This window comes from Nylanderia fulva, unplaced genomic scaffold (assembly GCF_048542155.1).
Source record: "Nylanderia fulva isolate GAGA-0341 unplaced genomic scaffold, ASM4854215v1 Scaffold98, whole genome shotgun sequence".
NCBI classification, from domain to species: Eukaryota; Metazoa; Arthropoda; class Insecta; order Hymenoptera; family Formicidae; genus Nylanderia; species Nylanderia fulva.
Genome location: NW_028191112.1, coordinates 90,836 through 118,237, shown reverse-complemented (window position 1 = coordinate 118,237; position 27,402 = coordinate 90,836). Strand labels below are relative to the sequence as shown.

The 27,402-nt window shown below is 41.4% G+C and overlaps 3 protein-coding genes across 3 annotated transcripts; 1 reads left to right on the top strand and 2 right to left on the bottom strand.

Annotated features, from left to right (window-relative positions):
* Positions 1-303: 303 nt before the first annotated feature.
* On the top strand, positions 304-852 carry LOC146719444 (uncharacterized). Its single transcript, XM_085490142.1, has one exon. It carries the CDS (start codon positions 304-306, stop codon positions 850-852), a length of 549 nt encoding a protein of 182 aa, XP_085346268.1.
* Positions 853-3,348: 2,496 nt separating this feature from the next.
* On the bottom strand, positions 3,349-4,062 carry LOC146719443 (uncharacterized). The gene is made up of 2 exons (XM_085490131.1): positions 4,010-4,062; positions 3,349-3,916 (listed from the first exon to the last, which is right to left on the bottom strand). Exons 1-2 carry the CDS (start codon positions 4,060-4,062, stop codon positions 3,349-3,351), a joined length of 621 nt encoding a protein of 206 aa, XP_085346257.1.
* Positions 4,063-9,591: 5,529 nt separating this feature from the next.
* LOC146719442 (uncharacterized) lies at positions 9,592-10,317 on the bottom strand. The gene has a single exon (XM_085490141.1). It carries the CDS (start codon positions 10,315-10,317, stop codon positions 9,592-9,594), a length of 726 nt encoding a protein of 241 aa, XP_085346267.1.
* Between the last annotated feature and the right edge of the window lie 17,085 nt (positions 10,318-27,402).

The window sequence follows — 27,402 nt, the reverse complement described above, 5'->3', positions numbered from 1 at the left end:
GGCATCCGCGCAGGAACCTCTGCTCTCCGGAACGTCTCGCCGAACAGTGACGAGCAAGAGGCCTGCCGGGATCACGCCGATAATAAATTTGGCATTTTCCACCCGTGGCGCTCCTTATCCTGGCAGGGCCGCCGGGTGCTGAGTTTACAGCGGAAGCTAGCCATCAGGCTCGTCCGCGGATACCGGACGCTCCCATTGGAGGCGGCTTTGGCGGTGTCAGGGTCCATTCCCTGGGACCTGCTGGCGGGGGCGTACAAACAAATGTATGATCGAAAGGATGACCTCCGCCGGCGGGGTCGCATCATGACACCGAAGGCGATGGAGGCGGCCCGCCGTCTGACTAAACACCAGGCGGTGGAGAAATGGTCGGAGGCTCTCCTCCGACCAAAAGCCGGACTGCGGGCCGTCCAGGCCATCCAGCCAGTACTTCAGGAGTGGCTGTTGAGAAAGCCCGGACTCTCATATAGAGTCGTGCAGGTGCTCACCGGGCACGGGTGCTTCGGAGAGTACCTGCACGACAAGGCGCGGAGGGAGCCATCGCGGAGATGCCACCACTGTACGGAGGTCAGGGACACGGCGCAACACACGGTCAAACATTGCCCAGCTTGGGCAGACCAGCGCCGTGCCCTGACCAACGTCATCGGGGGGGACCTTGGGCTTCCCAGCATGGTCAAGGCCATGCTGGAAAGCCCACTTAAATGGGAGGCGGTCGCCTCCTTCTGTGAGGACGTCCTCACGCGGAAGGAGGCGGCCGAAAGAGAGAGAGAGGCCGACCCTGATGCGCCCCCAATGCGGCGCAAGAGGGTCGGCCTACGAGGGAGAAGGTTTGCCGCCCAGGCGGCGAGAGATTGAGGAGATCAAGGAGGGGGCGGGATAGGGGAGAGGGAACTTGCTCTCTCTCCCCGATCCCGCTCGATAGAGGTGAGAAGGAGGGCTCCTTCGGGGACCAAGGCCGAATCCCAACCAATTCTGGGGAAGGAGGGAGCCCGGTCCCCGAAGGAGAAACACCAACGGGAGAGGCGGAACGGAGGGGGCGCGATCCCACCCTTAGGGTGGGCTCAAGCGTCCCCTCCCTTCCGCTGAGGGAAACTGCCTCCAAGGAGGGAGTCTCCCGGGAGAGGTCCCGGGTGTCTGGCGCCGGATCCTAACCCCCTTCGGAGGCGGAAGGGGCGCCAACACCCGAGACAGGAGAGCCGCAGAGCTCAAAGGGCGGGGGCCCTTCGAGTTCATTGCACGCGACTCTCCACGGAGGGGAGAGGAGTGGTGGTGGTCCCCACTCCTCTCCGCCTGGCGGGCTTGCCCGCCAAACGGGAGGGGCGCACCCGAAAGGGGTGCGTCACGGCGCTTCGGAAACCCCGGTTGCATGCGAAAGCGATTCCCGGGGTTTCCGAGTAGCGCCAGGAGGACCACCGACTGGTTTAGCGGGTCGGGAGTTGGGCCCTCAGCCCTCTCCCATCCCCGCATAACCCAAAGCCTCACCCGAGGCGGCGGGTATGTGTATACACATTCCAGTCGTAAAAAAAAAAAAGGGCCGCCGGGTGCCCCGCGGGGCCCTGCGAATTTTCTCGATGTAAAGTTTCTCTCGCCGTTCCTCTTTTCTTCCGCATTGAGTTCCGTTGTTCCTTTATAGGGGCCGTCGGGAAGACTCCCACGAGCGCGCCTCTTTGCGATTCCTCCCAAAAATCCGCCAGATCGATTGTTTGATCGATGGTGGAATTCCGGTGTATCCGGATCTGCGGAGCTCGAGGCAGGGTCTCTCCCGCGCCTTGCGTTTCCGGGGCTCTCTCGCCTCTCGCGAGAGAGTGGCCATCCCCGTCTCTGGCCGGAATCTCTGCGGAAGAAGGAACATTTTACGGCGGTACACAGGTTCTTAACGGGAGGAGCAATCCAGAAAATCTAGGTGAAAATGATATTTACCGGGTGTGATCCGGACTTGGTGGCTTCTGCTCGGTCCTCTATCGTCCTCTTCGTCCTCTTCGTCCTCTCACTCTTTCTCTCTATTGGTTTCCTCGGTTGAAACACGTACCCTATGCAAAATTGCTCGCCGAAAACGCCAAAAATCGCTCAAACAAAAATCATACAAAAAGTAATTCGCGAAACGGATGCGCGAAGCGCATCCTCCGACGCGGTAGAAAACGCAAAATGATTGTTCGGGTGCTCTCTCTCTCTCAAAGATTGGCGAGAGAGCAAAGGTTCCCGAATTTCCCGCCTTCCCGGCCGGGCCTTCGGCCCTTGTGACGGACAGTACAAAATGTCACGTCACAATATATATAAAAATATATATAAAAATTGTGACGTGACGCTTTTGAGAGCGCCGTCACAAGGGCGAAAAGCCCGATCGGGTAGGACGCGGGGATCTGGAGCGCCCCTCATATCGGGGAGGGTGCGATCCGTTTGCGTTGTTTTGTTTTTATTACCGTATTTTTGCTAGAATTGCAATTGCACGCAGCGTCGGCCCGTCGATAAATAAAATATATATTTATTCTACAAAAATAAAATATTAATTAATTAAAAAAAAAAATGTTTCCCTTCTTCGCGCCTCTCTTCTTCGATATCCTTATAAAAAAAATAAGCGGTAATGTATAAAAAAAATAAGGCGGTAATGTAAAAAATTATGAATAAAATATATATTTATTATACAAAAAAAAATATTAATTAATTTAAAAAAAAAATGTTTCCCTCCGTCGCGCCTCTCTCCTTTGATATCTTTATAGAAAAAAATAAGCGGTAATAATGTATAAAAAAAAATTAGCGGTAACGTATAAAAAAAAAATAATGAATAAAATATATATATTTATTAAACAGAAAATATTTATTAATTTAAAAAATGTTTCCCTCCTTCGCAACCCTCTCCTTCGCATCTCTCTCTCGTTCGCTGCAGGCTTGAGCCGCTGAATCTCTCTCGTTTGCCGCTTCTTCGAGCCGCCGACTCTCTCTCGTTCGCCGCTGAATCCAGGCTTGGATCCCTCGAGCCGCCGAATCTCTCTCGCCGCTACTTCGCCGTCTCTCTCACTCTCGAATGCGTGCGTCTTCTCTCTCGAATGCGTGCGTCTTCTCTCTCGAATACGTGCGTCTTCTTTCTCTCTTAATGAGACCGTCGCGTGCGCCTCGTAAGATAAAATTATCGATTTTCTCTCGCCGCGTCTCTTATCTCTAACCTCGTAAGATAAAAATATCGATTTTTTCTCGTTGCCGCTGAATCTAGGCTTGGATACGACAATGTCCTTGACACGATAATTATCTCTCGCAAAGTATGTAACGGGTGGCGCGCAAATAAAGTACACCATGATATATACATATAGTATTTATTCGTCTTATATTTAATACATAATTATATATAAAGTTTTATTATATATTAAAAACTAAAGCCACCAACTCGCAATCGACAAGTTGGTGCTTGTTGCAGGCGTCGCTAACGCGTATCGCATTCAGCAATTCTCTAGCATCCGTTACAGTGGATGCAATATTGGAGAATTGTGTATACTTGATATCGATCGTTGCAATAAGCGTCGTCAATCGATCAAACATTATTTCGATGCATGAATCGACCTCGAACATACGACGTAACGTCGATTCGACCATCATCATGCGCACACCCGCTGATTTGAAACTTATGAGCTTGGTATCGTTTATCTTGTGAAATCGCACTGTTAGCGGCCCGACACTTATGAAATTATACACATCGTTATTGGGGGAGTCATTGTTCAGATAATTTTGAATAGCGTGACGTTGCTCGTAGAGTCCTTTCCACGTTTCGAGAGATAGTATTAGCTGTTTTCCCCGATGATCTCCTATAGCAATCTCCACGTAACTCGGCGGATCCACTCTGATGCCGATTTCGAGGAATTTGAATTCCGTGGCCGTCAATGCGTATCGTCTTCCTAGTAAACGAACCGCACGAGGCTCCAGCGAAACGCTGTAAAAATTAGATAAAAATTAGATAAAAAAATTATAACTCGTAAAAAATATAAAAATATAAAAAGATTAAAAAAATACAAAAAAGTTATACTCGTCGCATTTCTTCTCGCACGTTTCATCACGTCTCGGCATGTAGTAATTCATGCTGCTGCTTCTTTGAACCGAGGGTATTAAAAAGTGAACCGTCAGTTAGAACAGTCGACAAGAGACTGATCGTATAAAAAAGTACTAATAATCGAGTAACGATCATTTTTAAAATATTAGGAGAAGGGGTAAATCGAATTCTTAGAAATATATCTGGAGGGAAAGAACAAAGAGAAATATTTAAAAATATTAGAAGAAGGGATAAAAATAATTCTTAAAAATACGATTGCGTGAGAAATTTTTAAAAGTAGTGGGGGTAAAAGGAATTCTTAGAAATACGATTGCGTGAGAAATTTTTTAAAGTAGTAGGGGTAAAAGGATTTCTTGGAAATATCTGGTGAGGGAGGGAGAGAAATAACAAAGAGAACAATATGTAAACAATATGTTTATTCAAAAAACGGATGACTTTGGCCGACCACCAATTAAATAATTTAAAATTAATTAATGAAAGGCTCGTATAAATTAACAAAATTAAAAAAAAGTAAATATTGTAGGCCAACTAAACGAGCAATTAAATAAGATCTAAAGATTTATTAATAATTAAATAGTTAAATTCTCATTCCGTTAGAGAAACAATATACAGCGTAAACGTTTCGACTGCACTACAATCTTTTTCAATACATAAAAATCAAATATTAAAATACAAAGTTAAATATTAAAATACAAAGTTGGTTAAACATTAAAATACAAAGTTAAACGATTCTTCGCTGATGACCAATAGATGAGTAAGACGATTGGTCTGAGATTCCAAGTTTTGCGACATTTAATCATGCTGTGGATATTTTACGCGAATTAAATTAATATCAGAGAAAATTAAAAAATTTATCAACTTACATTATTGTTTTAACAAGTTCTTCTTCTCGACATTTCAAGTGTGTGTTGCGAAGTCTAAATAACAAATGTCAAGTTAGAGAGCGTGATGTATCTATTTATTACCAATGTTTTTTCTAAACTATGATTCAGCTAATTTTTTAAGTATGTCAAAATAACTACTGTGCAATTCGGTGTCTGTTTAAATTAATTCCATTTTTCTGTTCTTTAATGTGGATCATTTCAGATATTAGCCTTTTGTGGTAATTCTTTTCATGATCCATAATCTTATTGTTAGTGTTATCCCAGTCAAATGTATGCTGTTCATTTAGAATGTGTTCCGTGACAACCGAATGTTTAGCAGAGTCTAATTTAATATTATTTTTATGTTCTTTAAGTCTCGTTCCTAACTGTCTTTTTGTCTGTCCGACATATGTGGCGTCACAATCATTGCAATTCAATTGATAAATAACATTAGAATTTTTGGGACAATTGTTTCTGTCTTTTTGAACTCTTATGAAGTCATTCAATTTTTTAATGCAATGGTATCTCACCAATATGTCAGGGCTTTTTATTGCTAAAGCGACTTTATCAGAAATCGATTCTTTATATGATATGACAAAATATTTAATTAAAAATAACTGTGAGACGACCCAACTGGCTTAAATTGATTCTTATTATTAGTTTGATGTCATATACAAGAAAAAGCAACGTTTCGACCTTAGGTTTAGGTCCTTATCAAGTCTTACAAAATCTTTAGTACAATATATAATTAAGTTTTTTCATTTTACACATTTCAATATAAATACTGTGGCAAGTAAAACGTTCAGTATGGATGGTAAAGGCGAACATAAGATTTGATAAGGACCTAAACCTAAGGTCGAAACGTTGTCTTTTCTTGTATATGACATCAAACTAATAATAAGAATCAATTTAAGCCAGTTGGGTCGTCTCACAGTTATTTTTAATTTTATTCATCACTGGCGATACAAGATACCTGCTATTAAAATATTTAATGTTTGTATTTGTGGTATTGATATCTATTATATTGTTGGTATTATACTTGTTAAATTTCTACGTTGAAAGATGTTTCAATCTGCGTTTTATTTCTATGAAAATTAAGTCAAGAGGATAACCATTGGATAGCAAAATATTAATAGCTTTCTCTATATTTTTTTGTGAAATAGAGGATGTGATAGCAATATAGCTCTATCTACCAAGCTATAAATTGTTCCTATTTTATGACAAGTCGGATGATTTGAAAAAAATAAGAGTAATCTACCTGAAAATGTCTTTTTGTGATACCAATCTAAATAAATTTTATTATCTATTACTTTGATCATAAATTGGGATTATCTGCACAGAGTTGCTTGAGTTCTTCACAAAAACTTCCACTCGGTGTTGCTTTGCGCATCGGTCAACACTCTGGGCACAAGTTTTGCGCAAATCTTCCGCATGGCCAAGTCTTCCGATACAATCTCGTGAACAATCGTTTTCGGCAAGTTCAATATTCCGACATTAAGCGAACATTCATTCGACGGTCTGAATTCAATAATTGGCGCACACGAGTCACATTGTCGTCCGTTCGCGATGTTGACGGGCGTCCTGCGCGGGCCTCGTCGGCGACCTCCTTCCGACCTTCTCTAAACATCTTGTGCCATCTGTTTGACTGCGATTTGGAAAGGCAATCGTCCCCGAAAACTTTCTTGAGCATTTCAAAAGTTTCCAGCGGCGTCTTGTCCAGCTTCACGCAAACTTTATCGCATAGCGTTGCTCTATCGTTCTCCCATCACAAGTTCGACGCGACCACTAAGCAGAGGTTCACAGAATAAGCCGTCCTAACTGTCTAAAAAGCTTATACACCGATTATCCTCTTTTTCTAATGTAAATTTTAGTCTATCGTTATAATTGTTGAATTCGTTCAAAACATATGTAATATTGTCAACGGAAGTGCATAAAATAATGTCATCTACATAACGGAAATAAAAAGGCAGTTCGCAATTTAAATTACTAATTACCAATGTTTCCAAGTCCTGCATGACTATATCGGCAATGATCGGAGAAAGTGGGGAGCTCATAGGAGCCCCATAAATTTGTTTATAAGTTATGTTATTGAAAAAATAGAAGTTAATATAATAAAAAATAGAATAAATAATAAAAAATAGAAGTTAATATAAATTTTATCATACTTATAAAATCATTTTTGGGAATCTTAGTGTGTGACTCTATAAAATGCCATCTATTATTGATACCGTTTAATGCAAGATCTATGGAAACATTAGTAAATAATGAAACAACATCCAGTGAAATTATTGTGTCAGAATATTTTAGTGTTTTTCCTGATAGAATGTTGCATAAATCAAAACTGTTATTCACAAAACTGTCAGCTCTAGGAAGGCTACCTTTTAAAATTTTATGAAAAAAGAAAGCAATATTATATAAAGAAGTATTTATTGAGGAAACTATTAATCTAAAAGGAATATTTTCCTTATGGACCTTGAATAGCCCATAGGCTTTGGAGAGAAAAGAATCACTAGAAAATAAATAATAATATTCCTTCTTGTTGATGATATCTTTTTTCAACCATTTTTTTTTAAATTATTAAGTTCTTTTTCTATTTTTGTTGATGGATTATTTTTGACTATGGTATACGTAAAATCGTCTTTTAAAAGACTTTCAACTTTTTTTATATAAAATTCTTTATCTAATGCGACTGTAATACTGCCTTTGTCTGCTCTAGTAAATAAAATGTTAGGGTTTTGATTGCAGAATTTAATTGTGTCTTTATGCATGAGAAGTAATTTTTCTTGTGTGTACGTTTTTTTGTCATTATTTTTTAAAAATAAAGAAAATAGTGGAATGACAGCATTACAAATTGAAGTACAATTTCTGATCCCGTTAGAATTACTCTCTATATCTTTAATGAATTCGTGTATGGCTACTTTTTTATTTATGTTAACTGGAAGACTGAAATCTCCCAATTGCAATAGATAAGTTACATTAGGAGGAATATCCTCATCAGTTAAATTAACAAACCATTTCTGGTTAGTTTGTTGTAAAGGATTATGTGTAGCATCACGAAAACTGTTAGCAGAAACAGTATTATCAACAATATTTGTCGATAATTCTGTTGTTTTTAATTCAATAGGATCAGTATTATTAATGTACTCTGTTTCATGTGATTTACGTAGCCATAGAAATTTTTTCTTATGTATGAGATATAACTTTTGGTTGAACAAAGAAAAAGAATTGCAGTGATAATTAAAAATCTCCTGCCAGATATAAAATGGTAAATGATTTTGGAGAATTTGGTATTGCCTTGACCGTTTTTTATTGAGTGAGTTTAATGTTCTAAATAAATCAAATATCTCTATGTTAAAAATTTCAGTTCTAATATTACGCAACAAACCACGCATCCTATTTTTTGATTTATAGTGATAGAAAACAAATTTATTGTTACAAAAATTACGCAAATGGTTGAGAAACAGACAATATCTCTTACATTCCTTTAAAAACTTCAACTTCGACATTGCTCTAATTATCGCATAATTAAAATTTAGCCAAGATTTTAAGTGTTTTAACGTTTCTAAACCAAAGCAATGATAAATAAAACTAAAATTAAACCGGTGGTATTTGAACGGATAATTAATCCTACGCATTATAAGGCCAGCGTTTATTAAAATTAATTAATGAAAGGCTTGTATAAATTAACAAAATTTAAAAAAAGGTAAATATTGTAGGCCAACTAAACGAGCAATTAAATAAAATCTAAAGATTTATTAATAATTAAATAATTAAATTCTCATTCCGTTAGTTTTTTTCGAGTCTATTTACATACACGAGAGAGGACTCTTCCGCCTCTTCTTATTCATTTATGCCAGCGATAACTGCCGTAATCAAGCGCTGGGCCATGCAGTATAGAACATTTCCATCCTCCCATTGCAAGCCGTGATGATGCTGAGTTAACCACGAGGCCTGGCGCCTTTCCAACTTTATAAGCACGCTCCATGGTACAGGGCATGCAAAGAAATAGTGCGACAGAATATATCCTCTTCTCATTGCCGCTTCCTTCACAATAAATCGTTTATTTAGGATAAATCCTTGCAGGTCGACAAACGTTGGTGCAGACATGATCTCTTCGATGTGAGTCAGTCGAGAGATATTACGATACTCTTAAGACATCTCACATCATCTTGATTATGTATCCTCTTCCCCCTTTTTTACACCCGTAGTTGTGTAAACATTTTTAGATGATTTTGCGTAAACATTGATCAACGGGGTGTACTGGATCACGCGATCGTGCATGATGAGACAATATGCTGTGGTAATATTAGGTATATTCTCCTTACACTCAAACTCTAATCTTACATCCACTGTTGCGCTCTTGACCGATTCGTTTTGTCGAGAACAATCGATAATCACAAACGGACCATGACGTAGAAATAACGAGACGGTGAGGCTCGGCTCGAGATACTCGTATCCGTAATAATTTTTGCAGAAACGTGCATACGTGTCATACAGAATCGACCATTTGTTTCTATCAAACTCCAGATTCATATCATCGTACGGATAACATTCCGAGTTCAGATAGAGTTTCACGTTAGTTAATTTACAGTTGTCAAATCGACTCGTATCCTCGGACATGATGTTTTTCCGCCCTGTCTGCAGGGCAAAAATTACATATCGCGGCTTCTCCAGTTGAGTCGCGGTCTTAATGGCTCACGAATGCTTGGTTGTATGCTGCAATAGTGGAAATTCATATAGATCCCACGAGCGGAAACCCATGCTGAGGTAACGTCCGCTTTCCAGAGCGCGCAACATCGACAGCTTCTTAATCTCGCTTAACAACACGTGTGGCATTCGCCATTGTATCTTGAATATGTTGATCGCAGGCTCCAGTGCAGAATCTCCATACAGACAATTATTGTCATTGCGCGCTCGTATTAAGATCAACTCATGACGAGCATTAATAACGACGCGTTTGTAATCCTTGCAAAATCCCAGCAACATGTGCAGCGGCACACAAAAATTAAAATATCCATTCACAGTAGTCGGGCTCTCCCAGCCTGTATTTCGCATAATCACGCTTCTATCAGATGACATTGTTACATAGTTTTTCAGCAGACTTGTTATTCCCACATTTCTGTTGTGATCAATCTCCACACCATCGAGCTCATAGCAAATTTCATTAAACATAAATGCGACGCAATTATTTCCCAGCGCCACATTGGATCCCTCAACTGGATGATTTATCCGCAGTTCTCCCTCGATGTAGAGGAAACTCTCATAAGGCAACCTATATAAATCCTGTTGTTGTATGGGTATTCTTATCTCGTCGCTGTGTCCAAATGTTGTGTTGGCAAACGGGTTGTATGTGTGAGTCTTAATCTTGACGATGCAATCGTTAAAGACTGGCTCTTCCTCACTGTTGAGAATCTCAGTCATTGTTCAGATGGCACGCACCGCAAATCCCAAAGATTGTAAAAACGCAACGTTTGACGAGGTGAGTCTCTTCTTCGCGGTTGATTTGATATTAGCTGCTAACCTGATTGTGTTCTTCGTGTCTTTATTCAACACGAGCATCTCGTCGCACGAGGTGTTGCTGCGGCCCGCCGTCGTACGTGCAATCTAACTGTTATTTCTTCACCTCGAAAATCGTGCAATCGTCCCTCCTGGTCAACAACGCGTAACACTAAATCAGTAATGCTCCGTACGAAGACCGGCAGGTAAATAATCTGCGCCGGTGTTTCCGATATCTTATATCCTGGTGGTACCATCGGTGAAAATTCGTGTATCGTGTGAACGAGTTTATCGTTGCTGTATGCACCCGTGGTCACGTTACACTCTATGCGGATAATGTTCACGTTGATAATATTAATCGCCATGTCCGATTCGTACCATTTTCGCGATTAAAGTATACGATTCGAGAATCCCAGCAGCGATCCAATGTTGTTGGGCATGCTAAAGTTTACTCTGTAAGCACACTTGATCTCACTTCTCATCGTATTGTAATTAACGCGGAGCACGATTGGGTAATCTTCATCGGCGACACCTTTATTATTACCTAACAGCATTATGTTTTCGGAACAGTGCGTGTTTCAAAAATTCATGTATCGCTTGCAGCTCGTACGATTCCTTTGGGAATCGTAATTTCCGCGTCGTCTTTGCCGTAGTAAAATTTATTATTCGAGGAATTCACATTTGATATAGTGTGATAAGTTTCAAAATCCGTCAGACCGAGCTCGTAGTCCGCGCCGCTCAAATCTATGGGTGGAAAGTAGGTCGCCGCGAGGACGTTACTCTTCCCAGTCAATGTTAGTGATAGCGACATGTTGACAAAACTGAGTTAAATAGCGCAATATCAGTCTTTAAATTCGCGGCGAGAATTCAACCTCTCGGAGAAACTGCAAGCACAATTGTCCACAGATACTCTGATTATATGTTTAATAAGAAATATAATTGTATTCCAATTTAGGTACATTTACATATTGCACCAATTCCTCGGGTGGTCAAAGATTGCCAAAACTATCCAAATAAATTGCGCGATTTCCCCTTTTTACATACGCCATCCAATGAGTGCCAGGACCGTCTGTGCTGTCCAGATTGACGATATCGCTCTCATTTTCTCGCGCGCCGTTTATCGGTAAATTATTGCGCATAGTAGCAATTGCACATTTGTTATTACACCTATCGGTATTTTTAACGTTTTTTTTTCCTCGCTCCTCGTCCATATTTGTAAGGAACGAGATACAGTCCGCGGCCTTTCATGGCGCGATTGTGGCGTAGTATCTCTTGCAACTGACGTTGCGCGGCATTTTTGTCGTTCACCGTTTTTGCTACGCCAGCCGCTCCGCCGACCAGGGATCCGAGCGCGCCCAGCATTGGTAAAATCGGTAAAAATCCGCTTCATTTCGCTGCCAAAAGTATCCTCCTCTTTTTCGTTCTAGTTTTCAAGCCCATGCCGAGCTTTGTCTTGGCTTTCAACTGCCGCCGCGACTCTCTCATCGAGACTCGAGTCTTTCGCGACCATGCGAGTTTTTGCTTTCTCAGCAAGTACCTTATCCACCGCGTGTCTCTCGGTGAGTTTGCTGCTCCGAGAGTACGCTATATTGTGTTCACGGCACGCCGCGTCCAATGGGTTGACGCTTTAATCACTTCTAGCCAATCGCTTTTCCAAACGAGTTCCCGGGCCGCAAAATTGATAGCCGGGGATATAAAGCTCGATCAGAAGTGTGTTTATCGCACGATTTAATAAACCTGTACCTATTTTCGTTGACATCCGCTGCAATCTCTAGACATTACTGAGCGAGTCCGCGCAGCTATAAATAGGCGGACATTGGAGGTCAAATCGGGAGTGAGAAAATGAAACTCGTGCGACAACCTCTGACGATACGAGTGATGAATTACGACGACAGAGTACGCTGCAGCGTGAACGAAGGCGTGCGCAAACACGGTACGATGCTACCGACAACTATACGCGCGCAGCTCGAACATCGACTGCTTCTATCTCTGTCAGACATACGCGAGAATACCGAAACATCTTATACGCGACAACGCAAACCTGCTAATCCTGTTTAAACAGGACGCCACTAATTTGAAGCACGTGTACAACGATCACGTAAATACCGACATGTGGTATGAGGATTTCAGTGAGTTATGTCTTACTTATTGGCAGCAAAAATATGGATTTCTAGTGATAGACAAGGACAATTCTCTTATAAACGGGCGATACAGAAAAGGATTTAACGAGTTTGCGATACCGCAGAGCCATTAGTCGTCGGCAGCACTCTTTAAAGTTTCTCTCGACCAGGAGAATTGTTGGCGATTTGGCTGATAATATTCGCGAGCGTGAAAAGGTTGCCATGGAGATTGCAAAGACGGCCGAATCTATCCACAAGAAACATCGCGCTCTGAAGACCGGAAACATTGATGACGATATCGCTGTCAAGACTTATTTTAAATCTATTATCGAGCCGCTACAAAAGATTGTTGACAACGCGACAATTTCGGTGAAAAACGAGCCTAACACCGACGACGACGACAGTGTGAAGATCGAGACACGGTACGAGGGGGAGACACCGAAAAAGAGAAAACATAAAATTATCAAGCGATATAAAGAGGAGGAGGAGGAATTGAAAAAGAGAAAATATGATATTTCGAAGCCATTGGACGCTTTATTGCCGACAACATCTACACCGATAAGCGTACTACCTGTGATGCTCAAAGCACTCGTAGACGAAAATGTTTTCGAAACTACGCGTAACCCGCCCGAAATATCCTTTCGACACTGGTTAAGATCGCCGGAAGGTCGACAAATGATGCGAAAGGATTGGGGGCTATTAGGACAAAAGTACATGGACGCTCTTCTCGGTGCTGATGAGAAGAAAGAAATTGATAATGTATATGGAGTCTACTTCGGCGAGAATGAAATGCGGCTCGGCAGCAAGCGATTTGATATTGACAAAGATGAAAATATAATCATAAGCGACACGCGGTACATTGGAACGCCCGGATTGTACGAGTTGATCTTTAAGAAAAGACCTGATTACCAGGAAGACAATTTGCAAAAATACAAGCATATATTATTGGCGACAAACGTGCATAAATGCTATTTTGATGCGCAAGGTCGTGTGAAGGATAGCAAGGAGGACAAGTACAAATATATAATTGCACCGTTGACGCGGGTGGAGAGCCCAAAATCTGGCATAAAAATGCCTCGCGCTATGACGCTAACCGTCAATAAGATTGATTACGTGCACTGGGACGACCTCAACGAGCTAGTGGATCGCCTACGATTGCTCGACGCTTCGCGCCAAGCCGGGAACAACGCGCACGACAACGAGATCCTGTCGATCATCAAGGAACTGCGGGAAGCGGGCATTGTTATAAATTAAACAGGGGTCCCGACAATCTATTCAGTTTATCGCGTGACACTTTACAAAACATTGCAAAAAAATGTCTATCAATAAATTTGGATTATTCGAGAGGAGAATTGATACATCTGGCGATCATTGGTACACATTGATAAGAAGATGTGTGCGTAAAAACGCTCTATGTCGCGTCGCTACAGATTATGACGCGAGATCGCGCAAGATTCGCCGTGTAGCGCTACCTGAGGCGGATACCGATGCCGTCAACAAATTGTACCTGAAAGAGTGCTTTAAAACATTGATGGTCCAACAGAAAGAGTTAGATGAGAAGCTGACTGCGTTAGAGAAGGATGTACGAGCGTTGGAGACTGCGATAAAAGAGCTTCATCGCGCGGCTAACGCTAATTCAGAAACGACTATCAACCTGAATGAGCGGCTGTAAACGACTTAGAAACATTTATAAAATAGTTGTGATACGACTAGAAGAGATTCTCGAGTGGTTGCAAACGAACAGCTACGATCAGCGTGCTACCAAACAACAATGAGTGGCAACAGTAAACGACTTGGAAACGGTGGTGACCGCAACCGTTACGATCGAGGTTACGAACATGTCAAGCAGGGCTGCGAACGATGCTACAAACAAGTCCTTAAAGGTTACATACAAAGCTATCAACAACTCAATAAGGGTTGCGAACAGGTCAAGAACGGTTACGATCAAGTCAAAAGCGGGTCAGAAGCGATTGTGAAAAAGGCTGCAAATGAGTCAAAGACGATTTTCGAATGGGTCAAAGACGAGAGTGAACAACGCTATAACGACTACCTAATCCGAAAGAACCCCGAAACAACGTGGCACGAACGTGAAAGAATCCCGAAATAACGTGGCACGAACGTGAACGAACCCGAAAGAACCTCGAAACAACGTGGCACAAACGTGAAAGAATCCCGAAATAATGTGGCACGAACGTAAACAAACCCGAAAGAATCCCGAAATAACGTGGCACGAACGTGAAAGAACGAGAATGAATAATGAAAATAACAACGAGCAACATAGTTTAGAGAGACGGCAGTTGGTAAACGAGTTGCATGCGTAAGCGAGAAAAAATTTCCCTCGAAGACATGTCATAGTACGAGGATACAATGATCTGTGGCAAGCCGACATTGTCGAGATGCGTCCGTACTCCCGTTTCAACAGAGGTTACCACTACATACTCACCGTCATCGATGTGTTGAGCAAGTATGTGTGGGCTGTACCACTCAAGAGTAAAGGAGGAAGCGAGACAGCTGACGCAATTACTGAGATAATTCGAGATAGCAAGAGATGCCCGAAAAACATGCAAACTAATAACGGGAAGGAATTTTACAACGCCGTTGTGCAACGACTTATGCGAAAACATGACATTAATCACTATTCTACATATTCGGTATTGAAAGCGTCGGTCGTCGAGCGATTCAATCGCACGCTAAAGAACGACATGTGAAAGATGTTTACGCTGAATGGCACTTACAAGTGGTTCGACATGCTGCCACGCCTCGTATCAGATTACAACGGACGCAAGCATCGAACGATTGGTATGCGACCCGCCGACGTTACCCCCGCGATCGCCGAAAGACTCTTGGCTACCGTGTACAATCGTGTAAAAATCGCGGGCCCGGCAAAGTTCAAAGTAGGTGATCAAGTACGCGTCAGCAAGCACAAACAACTTTTCGAGAAGGGATACACGCCAAATTGGACAACCGAGGTGTTTAAGATTGTTAAAGTGCAGCATACTAATCCCGTAACATATCTACTCCAGGATTATCGCAAGACATCTATCGCTGAAGCGTTTTACGAGCACGAGCTGCACCGCGCAAATTGTCCGGATGTGTATCTCGTGGAGAAAATACTGCGCAGAAAGGGTGACGAGGTTTACGTGAAATGGTTGGGATACGACAGTTAGCACAACTCTTGGATACATAAAAACAATGTTATTTAATGTATATTTATTCAATCATTGTATAATATACTTTATATTGTATACCATATATAAAATATATAAAATATATAACAAAATATATATATAACAAAAAATATATATATAATTCTCATTAATACATCCTTACAATATAGTATAAATATAATAAATATAATAAATATAATAAATATAATAAATATAATAAATACAATAAATATAATAAATATAATAAATATAATAAATATAATTTATTTACAACGGTATTCTATAATGTCCCCACGGCAAGGTGTTGGTCGACTCAGGTACGACATACCGCTTGTCGTCGTAGGGACTTAGAGCAATTTTTGTCTCACTGATGGTATACACTTTCTGCAATTTCGATCTTATACATGACTGCTGACGCGTCATTTCAATTTCTTCATTAAGACAGTGCGTATAATCGTCGAATGTTATACTACGCGCTACGACGTTACTTTTGATACTTTTTGCCTTTTTAATGTCCTTTTTACCGTCCACCCGCAAAACATACATTTTTGCTCTAAGCCTGACGAATTCGGTCATTATCGCACCGTTATTCTCATCTTTCATCAGACCCGGTAACTTTCTATTCGCGAGCGGTATACCGTACACATTATTCGCAGCGTAATCGCTGGTATCGAATCGAGCGATATTGCGTTTCAAATTTTCATAGACATCCTGGCATTTAATTTGATATATTAAACTGTCCGTGTCGGTGTACATTACTTTACAATTGTCACGATAAAACGGTGACATATATTCGTGATGAAATTCATAAAGACATACTTAAAATATGTCGAGTATGCACATGCCGACGTAGATTGGTTTGTAGAATTTAACTTCGAGTTTGCATAATTCTATGGCAACTAATTTTTCCGAAAATATGTTTGTACTATGAAAATTTGGTTTCGCGATCATTGCCTCCGCACCGTACTGTCCGTCCTATTTTGTTAATAATTTTACATCTACATGATTGCGCACATTTTCCATCGTCTTGCCGAATACCGCATTATTCATCAATTTATATAAATTTTTTTCAAAATCGTTTTTCGCATGTGTTCTAAACTGTGTATTGAGTTCGATGTGTTTTTGCAGCTACGCTGACTGTGTGAATTGTAGTATGCGGTATATTTTTGGTATGCGTAAGCCATGGCGCGTGCACTGCTGTAGATTACGATAGTGTATTACATAGCGCTTCTTATCGCAAAGCGTAGCGAGGAGTTTATACTCCCGCTTGTCGGTAGCTTATCGCGCGTCGGGCAAAACAGTAGATCAATGTGCGCGTCATGAAGATGTTGCGGATACTCTAAATTTACTTCGAGAACATAGCCTATAGGCGAATCGCACGCGATAGATGATACATCAAAATTCGATACATCGTCGACCGACCGAAAATCGGCATACGGCAATGTTTGACACATTGCCCATCTGTACAAATTATTTACATTGAAATACATAAGGTACGATGAGGGTTTCGATGGGTCGTACGATTGCATGTACTTGTTATTAGTCTGTGCGTATCGGCCTGAACATTGATAAGGCTGCCGCGTATACCCCGTTCGACAAACATAATCATGTCAACGTCTGTTAATAATTCAAATTTTATATTTGTATGTTTTAACATGGCGTCCCATGTATATTCGGGGAGAGTATAATAATACGCGGGATCGAATCCATAACTTTTTATACAACTATCGCGAAAATTCTCAAATATATCGGCTAATAACAAGACATCAATTTTTAAATATAAATCGCTATATTCGCCTAGCGTTCGAAGAGAGAATCGGCTCCAGACGGTCTCGGCGTGCGCGTAATCATTCTCGGATACTGTGTCGTACTATGAAAATTTGTACGATCTGACACAATAATTCCAACTCCTTTCCGATGATTCTTGTCTTGATTGCCCGAATAATAGAACGCGCCTTCTCCAGTACTACACACTCCTGCATCTGGCCACCAAGTCTCCGCTACTCCCATTATGTCGATGTCCAGTCTCTTCATTTCCTGGATTAGATTGGCTAGTTTTCCTGCTTCGAATAGACTTTGCACGTTCCATGTGCCTATATTGATCTTCTTACGAATATCTGCCGGATTGACCTCGCTCAAATCTGTTCCCCCCGGAGATCCGATTGGGGAACTATTTAAACCTCCGGAATATTTCGAGTTGAACGCAGTCATGTGATTCTCTTGGGATGGGGGTAATGGAGGTGGTTTCCCGTCGCCTTCTTCCATGGTTTTTCTGTCGGGGTTTTCCTTCCCTTAGCTGGATTGCTCTCGTTTTTAGACGCCAGAGTTCCGCCTTTCGCCCATCTCTATTTGCTATGACTAAAGTCACATTGCCCGGGATGCGCGACTAGGACGCTAGAGGATTGGACTTGTCGGTTGGTTAAGCTGCTGTTCGTACGCAGCTCGGCTCTTCACAGCTTTTTATAGATGCACGTCCTCCAACAGGACGTGCCTCACTGTGGCCACACCAACCATTCGCACCCCATTTACATATATACATATATATATATATATATATATCTTGTATGCTCTGTATCTGTCGTGTCTCGTTTGGTATCGAGGGGGAAAGAAATTTTTATCTTGTATATATAAGAGTCTTTCTACGGTATGAGGTTGACATCTGAGATGATTCACATTAAAAAAGAACACAGAGGGATCAATAAACAAACAGACACAGAAAAACTACCAGATTGTTATATGTCTATCATACAAAAATTAGAGGGAGAATAATATACAACAATTTCCCTTTCCACATCTTTACCCACACTCATCCACACAGATATATATATATCGCTTTGCGATAAGAAGCGAATGGTTGGTGTACCACCGTTTCCAAGTCGTTTACTGTTGCCACTCATTGTTGTTTGGTAGCACGCTGATCGTAGCTGTTCGTTTGCAACCACTCGAGAATCTCTTCTAGTCGTATCACAACTATTTTATAAATGTTTCTAAGTCGTTTACAGCCGCTCATTCAGGTTGATAGTCGTTTCTGAATTAGCGTTAGCCGCGCGATGAAGCTCTTTTATCGCAGTCTCCAACGCTCGTACATCCTTCTCTAACGCAGTCAGCTTCTCATCTAACTCTTTCTGTTGGACCATCAATGTTTTAAAGCACTCTTTCAGGTACAATTTGTTGACGGCATCGGTATCCGCATCTTTACCCACACTCATCCACACAGATATATATATATATATATATATATATCTGTGTGGATGAGTGTGGGTAAAGATGTGGAAAGGGAAATTGTTGTATATTATTCTCCCTCTAATTTTTGTATGATAGACATATAACAATCTGGTAGTTTTTCTGTGTCTGTTTGTTTATTGATCCCTCTGTGTTCTTTTTTAATGTGAATCATCTCAGATGTCAACCTCATACCGTAGGAAGACTCTTATATATACAAGATAAAAATTTCTTTCCCCCTATATATATATATATATATATATATCTGTGTGGATGAGTGTGGGTAAAGATGTGGAAAGGGAAATTGTTGTATATTATTCTCCCTCTAATTTTTGTATGATAGACATATAACAATCTGGTAGTTTTTCTGTGTCTGTTTGTTTATTGATCCCTCTGTGTTCTTTTTTAATGTGAATCATCTCAGATGTCAACCTCATACCTTAGGAAGACTCTTCATCTAAGATCTTCCCGTTTTCCCAATCAAAATGATGATTAAAATCGATCATGTGTTTGCTAATTACTGACTGTTGATTGTAATTCTTTTGATGTTCTTTAATTTTAGTTGTTAGTTGACGTTTGGTTTGTCCTACGTATGTGGCTTTGCATTGATTACAATTGATTTTATATACAACATTGCTGTGTGCAAATTTATTAAGTTTATCTTTGTGTACTTTAATGCATTTATTCAATTTGTCGATTGAATAAAATGCTGTTTGAAAGTTGAATTTCTTACTGCATTGTTTAATTTGTTATGCATGTGACTCTGAGTTTGGAGTAACAAAAAATGATGTATTCTTGTTTTCTTTTATATTTGTGAATGAAAGATGAGATCGGTTTGTCAAATAATGATTTTAATCTAATATTACTTCAATTATAAATTGTATTCTGTTATGTATAGAATTGGAAATCTTTAGAATTTCATCAAAATTGTCAGATGGTGCAGCCAATACGATATCGTCCACATATCTATGATAAAATAATGGTGGAGATGGAAGAATTTGTAAAGCCTTTTGTTATAGATCTCGCATGGTAATATCTGCGATGATAGGAGATAGAGGGGAGCCCATGGGGATCCCAAAGGTCTGTTTGTAATTGACTTGGTTGAAATTAAAATACGTGGAATTTAACATAAAATTGATAGTATTGATGAATTCGTCTTTCAGTATGTTAGTATTTTCTTCAATGTAGTGCCAACGGTTATTAATGCTGTTTATTGCTAAATTAATAGAAATGCTAGTAAATAATGACTTAACATTCAATGAGAGTTTGTATTGATCTGTGATTGAGATGTTTTTAAGTTGGTGTACCAAATGAAAGCTATTGAGGATGGAATTTTCTAAATCTGGAATGCATTTCGAAATGATTTCATGTAAAAAATTGGATAATGAGTATAGAGGACTGTTGATAGAGAAACAATTATTCGTAACGAAAAATCTGATTTATGAATTTTAATAAACCCATAGGCTCTTGGGAGAATCCCATTACTAATGAATAGTTTTTTATAAGTGTTGTCGTCTATGTATTCCTTGTGCTTCCACTCTGACAAAATCTTCCGTGTGGCGTTGGAAATATTGTTGATAGGATCTTTCTTGCAAATTTGATAGGTTGTGACATATGATAATAAGGAGTAGTATATGGGCCACTATAGTGAGTCAAAACAATCCTCCACTCCTCGGCCATTGGCGCCGACCCCCTGCTGTGCCAAACGGTTTTTTATGGTGTGACAGACAATGACCCCTGCTGTGAGGGTCAGTGACCCCTGTTGCAGGTGTCAAAACTCAGTCCGGACACGAGGCCCTGACGTCTGAGGGGGTGTGGCTAGACAGAATTTTGCGATCGGAGATTGGTCTATTTTTTATCGGGGCATTAGTCTTCGGCGTCTGATAGGCTTTGACTATACTTGCCGGCACTCTGATTGGGTGATTTTTATTTTGGAAGGGTAGAGGGAGAGTAGGTGGGTTTTGGAAAAAGCCGACAAAATGGCGAGTCGTGGTATATCAAGGCCACGTGGAGGGCGACTATGCATCCTCGCTCTTCGAACTCTCTTACGCGATAGAGAGAAAGAGCCGCCGGAGTGACAGCGATGAAAAAGATTAGCAAAAAATACAGACTCGCACTGATTTCGGGCTGATAGCTTATTAGGCGTTGCACTATCGGCTAATGTTGGTATCATCATCGGTAACAAAGAAAACAAAGAAAACAAGATATACAAAAATTACAAACGCCTCTAACGTCTGACCACGATTTCGGTTGCTGTATACGCGATATCGAGTATTATCGACACCTCGGTAACAAATAAGATTTAACAATAAAAAACAAAAAGAAGCACGGGTACAATTTCGGCTGAACGTCACCTCGACACCAAGGATAATAAAAATAACTCTAATAGAAAACATGCTTGCTCGGGTTTGCATTCAAAGTTTTTTATTGCTGGAAAAAATAAAATAAAATTATTTTTTGATATACGGGAAAAAAATAAAGAATAGAGCATGTCAAATCAATTTGAGATACAAAATTTTATTCTATGCTAATTTTAAATTATTTAAAATTAGTAACGTTATTATAAAAAATGTACATAAAATTTATTTTTTGTTGGGATGTGAGCTTGGGTAGCGCAAGGATGGATCCAAGAAGAGAAAAATATAGTGTAGAGCTTAGACACGTTTTATTATAAGACAAAAGATCGTACAGCCAGAAGGACTAGACGGAAGAAGCGGCAAGCGCGTCGGAAGTTAGTACGGCCGGGATCGATTTATCGATTAGGTCGATGTATACATCGACCCATGATTGGATGGTCGATAGGCGGTGTGTATAGAAGATGACAGTCTTGACCTGCGCGGTTCTATTTGTGTATATATTTATGTTTCAACACCCTCCCTGAATCGCGATCCTATTCGTTTCTATCATTGTTTACTTTAACTAGTCCTGTGCCTATACCTTTTAAACATTTTTCGTGATTTGAAATACATAAGCTTTTCGTGAGAATATCCGCTATCATTTCACTTGTCGGTATATATTGCACATCTATTTCGCCTTCTTCATAGATTTGCCTGACATAGTGGTAGCGTATGTCTATGTGTTTTGATTTGGAGTGATGAACCGGGTTCTTCGTTAGCTTTCCGGCTCCTTGATTGTCTCAATAGATGGTTGTGGGTGCTCCTTGATGTTCCCACAATCCCGTGTCTTGTAGAAATTTTCGGATATATTTTGCCTCTTTCGCAGCCTCCGATAGAGCTATGTATTCGGCTTCGGTAGTAGAGAGTGAGACAGTCTTTTGTTTTCTGGACTCCCAAGCTATTGCTGCACCTGCAAGTTTAAAGATGTAGCCTGTGCGAGATTTTCGGTCATTTATGTCACCTCCCCAGTCGGCGTCTACGAATGCAGTCAAGGGGTCGGCTTGTTGTTTGAAGATCAGTCCTTGGTCATTGGTTCCTTTTAGGTATCTAAGGACCCTTTTTGCTGCTGTCCAGTGAGTGAGATTCGGCTCCTGGTTGAAACTGCTCAATACGCTTATTGCGTACGCGATGTCGGGTCGTGTCGCCGTTGCCGCGTATAGGAGTGACCCAATTAAGCATCTATATAATTGTTGATCTACTGGTGGTGCCTCCTCGTCTGCTTCGAATTTGGCTTTTGGCTCCATTGGTGTGAGTACGTGCTTCGCGTCGCTCATCCTGAATTTGGTCACCAGGTCCATAATGTATTTGTGTTGATGCATCTCGATACGTCTCGAGTCTTCTGCTTGTCTGAATTCAATCCCAAGGCAATACGTTAAAGCTCCCAGGTCTCGAATCTGAAATTCACAACTTAGAAAATTTTTTATTGATGTGAATAACTCTGGCTTGTTTACAGCCACTATTAAGTCGTCAACATAGACTGCGATGACTATTACTTCGTTGTCTTTTTGTGAGGAGTAAATGCATGTGTCTGTGTTCGTTTGACGTAAGCCGTATTTATTAAAAACTTTATTGAGTTTGTGGTTCCACTGCCTTCCTGATTGTTTCAGTCCGTATAGGGATTTCTTTAGTTTGTAGACGTGGTCTTCGTATCCTGGTTTAATGAACTCTTGTGGTTGAAGCATATATATGTCCTCCTCTAATTCTGCATGTGTATATGCCATATTTATGTCTATGTGATATACTGCTAACTCTAACTCCACTGACAATGCCAGTACTGTTCGTATTGATTGTAGTCGTGCCACTGGCGCATATGTTTCCTTATAGTCGACTCCAGGTACTTGTGAACAGCCTTTTGCCACTAATCGTGCTTTACGGCGTTCTATCGAACCATCAGGGTTGTATTTTGTTTTGAGCACCCAGCGGGATCCAATTGGTGTTTTGTCTGCCGGGCACTTCGTGAGTTCCCATACTCTTGCTTTCTGTAATTCTTCGAATTCCTTTTTCAAGGCTGACTTCCACGCTTCATGGTGTGGTCCGGACAATGCCTCTTCTAGGGTTGGTTCCGTAGGGTCGTCGAATGCTAGCTGGGCATACTCCATGGTGATTGGAGTTGTGTTGTATATTTTCTTTGGTCGCCCTGGTGTTCCACTTCGAATGATCTTCGGCCTTCCTGGCCTTTTGCGTATTTCAGGAGTCATTGGCGTACGAAATTCTTCTTGGTTTGAGTTCTCCTCCATTTCGTCGCTTTCCTCCCCCGCTTTTTCTGTTGATTGGCCTTCGTTATTATTCTCATTGTTTATTTTGTCTGAGATTGGTTTTAAGAGGTCGACATCGAACGTTGATCTTGCCTGGTCCGTTGCTGACTCATTTATGAACTTAACATCCCTGCTTTTGATGATTTTCTTGGCTTCTTTGTTCCATAAGCGATATGCTTTTGATTCGTGGCTGTAGCCTAATAAGATACACTCAGTTGATCTTGGTTCGAATTTGCCCTTGTCGGGTTTCTTGTTCAGGGCATAAGCCTGACATCCAAAGATTTTGAAGTGTCTGACGCTTGGCTTCTCTTGAAACCACATCTCGTACGGGGTCGTATCCTCGAGTGCCTTTGTTGGGGATCGATTTCTTATATAAGCCGCAGTGCTGATGGCCTCTGCCCAAAAATGCAATGGTAGTCCAGCCTGTAGAATCATGCACCTGGCCATTTCAGTCAGCGTCCTGTTCATTCTTTCTGCTACGCCGTTTTGTTGTGGGGTATAAACTACCGTGCGTTCTCTTTTAATGCCTAATCTGTTTAGTCCATCTTCGAATTCTTTTCCACAATATTCTAATCCATTATCTGTGCGGATTATTTTTATTCTGCGTTCATGTTGGTTTTCAACTAACGCTCTGTATTTGCAGAAAGCATCCTTGACTTCGTCTTTTGACTTTAGCAAATAGACTTCCACCCATCGTGTTCGGTCATCTATGAATGTAACAAAATACGCCGCTCCTCCAATTGATCGTGTCCTCACGGGTCCGCAGACGTCTGAATGTATAAGATCGAGTGTCTTACGGGTATGTTTCGTTGACTCCTTGGGTAACGGTGTTGCTGCCTGCTTTCCTTGGGCGCATATTTCGCAGTCCGCCATTTTTGCATTCATGGATATTGGCAAACCTTGTACCATTTGTTTGGATGCTAGTTTTCGTAAGTCAACTTCATTTAGATGGCCATAGCGATAATGCCATTGTTGTAAGATGTTCCCTTCTTTCGATAGTTTCGTCTGCTCCTCCGTTGGCTTGACAAAGAATAGATCTCCTCTTCTGCGCGCCTCAACTATTACCTCATCGTTCCGATTGATAATATGGGCGTACTCCTTTGTGAATATGACCCGATGTCCATTATCTACCACCTTGGCTACGGATATTAAGTTTGTATTTAAGTCGGGCACACATAGTGTATTTTCAAGTCGGATAGGCTTATTACCATTTGTGGTTGCTACTGTTAGTGACACGGCTCCTTTTCCTTCGATGGGCGTAACTTTGTCTGTTGCAAGTCTGACTGTCTGATTTGTTATTGGATTTAGTTCTTGAAAATCGCCTTTCGAATGGCACATGTGGGAGGTTGCGCCGCTGTCGATACACCACTCCTTTGTAGGCACTATTTCTGTGTTCAACGCGATCGCTATCGAAGTTCCATCTGCTGTATCGCTCCAATGGTTTGACGACATTCCCTTGTCTGTGTAGCATAGTAGTGCCTCTTCTTGGGCATTTGCCATTGATTGTTTCTTCCATGGGTTTTTTTTCCAGCATTCCGCCGCTTTGTGACCTAATTTCTTACAAAAATTGCATTTGTAGGTTTTGCGGTGGGGTACCTCGTTACCTTGTGCATTACCACCTCCAGTGTTTGGGCTGTACGCCGGTGTATTTCCACTTGTACGTCCATACTGCTTGCCCTTGAGAGATGATTGTTTGCTGTAGAGGGCGCCGGCTGTCTCTCGAGATCCTTGTGAGTTTTTTCTTGCTTCTGCTTCTTCGAGTAACTTTATTTTTAACGCGTCTGGTTTGGGCAATGAATCTCTTGCCTCAATCGCACACCTGAAGTTTTCATATGAGGTTGGTATACTGTAAAGTAATAAGATGCTCAACAAGTCCTCGGCTACGTTGATACCCATCTCACCGAGTTTATCTACGGTATTAAAGAATTTATTAAGGTGCTCGGCCATTAACGCATCATCTTCTAGTTTTATAAAGATTAATTGTTTTAAAAGTGTTGCCTTACGTGCGGGACCGCTCGATTCATACACTTGTTCAAGTTTGGTCCATACCTCGCGTGAAGTGATGCAGTATTTTATGTGGCATAACTCCGCTGGGCTCATGGCTAAGATGATATCTGCTCTCGCCTTACGGTCATTCTTATCCCACGCCGCCGCGTCCACCGGTGTCTCCGGTTTTACGCGCGATCCGTCGACGTAGCACCATAGATCGTTCTTTACCAGGATTGCCTCCATGTGCACCTTCCAAGTGTCATAATTGTCCTTTTTTAACTTGTCTATATGCACACTTAAACTGGTTGCCATCTTTGTATTGACTCACACAGTTTACTACTTGCGGTTGTAAAGTTTTTATGGATTTCGCACGAGCACGTGCCTTCCCGATTGTGAGGTTATAACTACCTCTCTCGTTGGGTAATTTCGCGCACAGTCTAATTTGTGACTTACGCTTGCGGTGTGCACTGCGCTGGGCCCATAACCTGTTGGGATGTGAGCTTGGGTAGCGCAAGGATGGATCCAAGAAGAGAAAAATATAGTGTAGAGCTTAGACACGTTTTATTATAAGACAAAAGATCGTACAGCCAGAAGGACTAGACGGAAGAAGCGGCAAGCGCGTCGGAAGTTAGTACGGCCGGGATCGATTTATCGATTAGGTCGATGTATACATCGACCCATGATTGGATGGTCGATAGGCGGTGTGTATAGAAGATGACAGTCTTGACCTGCGCGGTTCTATTTGTGTATATATTTATGTTTCAACATTTTTCTTATTACATATTACAGGCTTATGTTATTACTATTATTAACGCTACTATATTACAAAATTTTACACAAAAAATATTTCCTAATACGCGTATAAAATATTTTATATTGCCAAATTTCAATTACTTTAGTCACGAGATAACCTTTTTCGACGGCCTTGTAATTCGCGGCTCACCCACGTACCCCCGAATTCGCGTTCGTTAGGGTCGTGCGTACACTCCGTTTGCGAAAATGTTTCACAACAACTACGACACAGTGCGAATAATAATTTTCCGTGCGCGCAATATGGGAGTACCGGATGAAATAAATCGCGCGGAGGAAGTATCGTACAACGTACAAGACCTTCGACGGTGTCAAAATTATAATTCGGACCGGAACCGATTTAAGTTGAACATTCATCGCCGATATAAATGTCGGGATGACCGGTAGGGAAAGCACCCGTCTTCAATACATACGGGTATAACGAACATACGTCTACGTAGCGTATTTTCTCCGCACCTGTGATTTTGCAAAGAGTCGCGATATTTTCCGTGCGTCCATCGAAAAATGCGTCGCGAGGATCGAGCGGTGCTGTTTTCACCACCGGATGACTCTCGAGAAATTCGCGCATCTCACGATTATCCCGCATTTTTCAATCAAAACTACACTCCCACTTTTCCGTCAGCGTGTACCCCTGCTGCCAAAGTCGCCACGAGATTGCGAGAGTTTGCTCGTATCGCGAGTCAATCGTATCTCTACGTTCCTCAGCCGACGAAAGCGGTCTATTGCGATTTATCGGAAAGCACGACGTACATCCGTGCCAAAAGCAACCGTGGAATTGCAACACGTGACGCGACGTTACTCCCGTGTCTGATGTTTCTTCATAATAACCATCGACGAGTGTGCCGTCGATCATACGGTATTCGCGGGCACGCCCTGCGTGGTTTATAGGATGACCGAGTTCGCGCTCCTTTTTTAAATGCGGAAAGATGCCTTTACCCGATGTATCTTTCAGCCCGAAAGCCTTCGGCAAATCGGATAATCGCATTGACATATAATTCACGTTATCAATAAACTTTATATGTCCAACTGTTAATACGACGATTTTTGTCCC

What these genes read in the sequence shown, in the direction of transcription:
- LOC146719444 (XM_085490142.1), top strand. Translation starts at nt 304, where the DNA reads ATGACACCGAAGGCGATGGAGGCGGCCCGCCGTCTGACTAAACACCAG.
- LOC146719443 (XM_085490131.1), bottom strand. Translation starts at nt 4,062, where the DNA reads ATGAATTACTACATGCCGAGACGTGATGAAACGTGCGAGAAGAAATGC. An exon ending in TGCGAGAAGAAATGCGACGA is followed by an intron (nt 3,917 to 4,009) that starts GTATAACTTTTT and finishes TAATTTTTACAG; the next exon opens with CGTTTCGCTGGAGCCTCGTG.
- LOC146719442 (XM_085490141.1), bottom strand. Translation starts at nt 10,317, where the DNA reads ATGACTGAGATTCTCAACAGTGAGGAAGAGCCAGTCTTTAACGATTGC.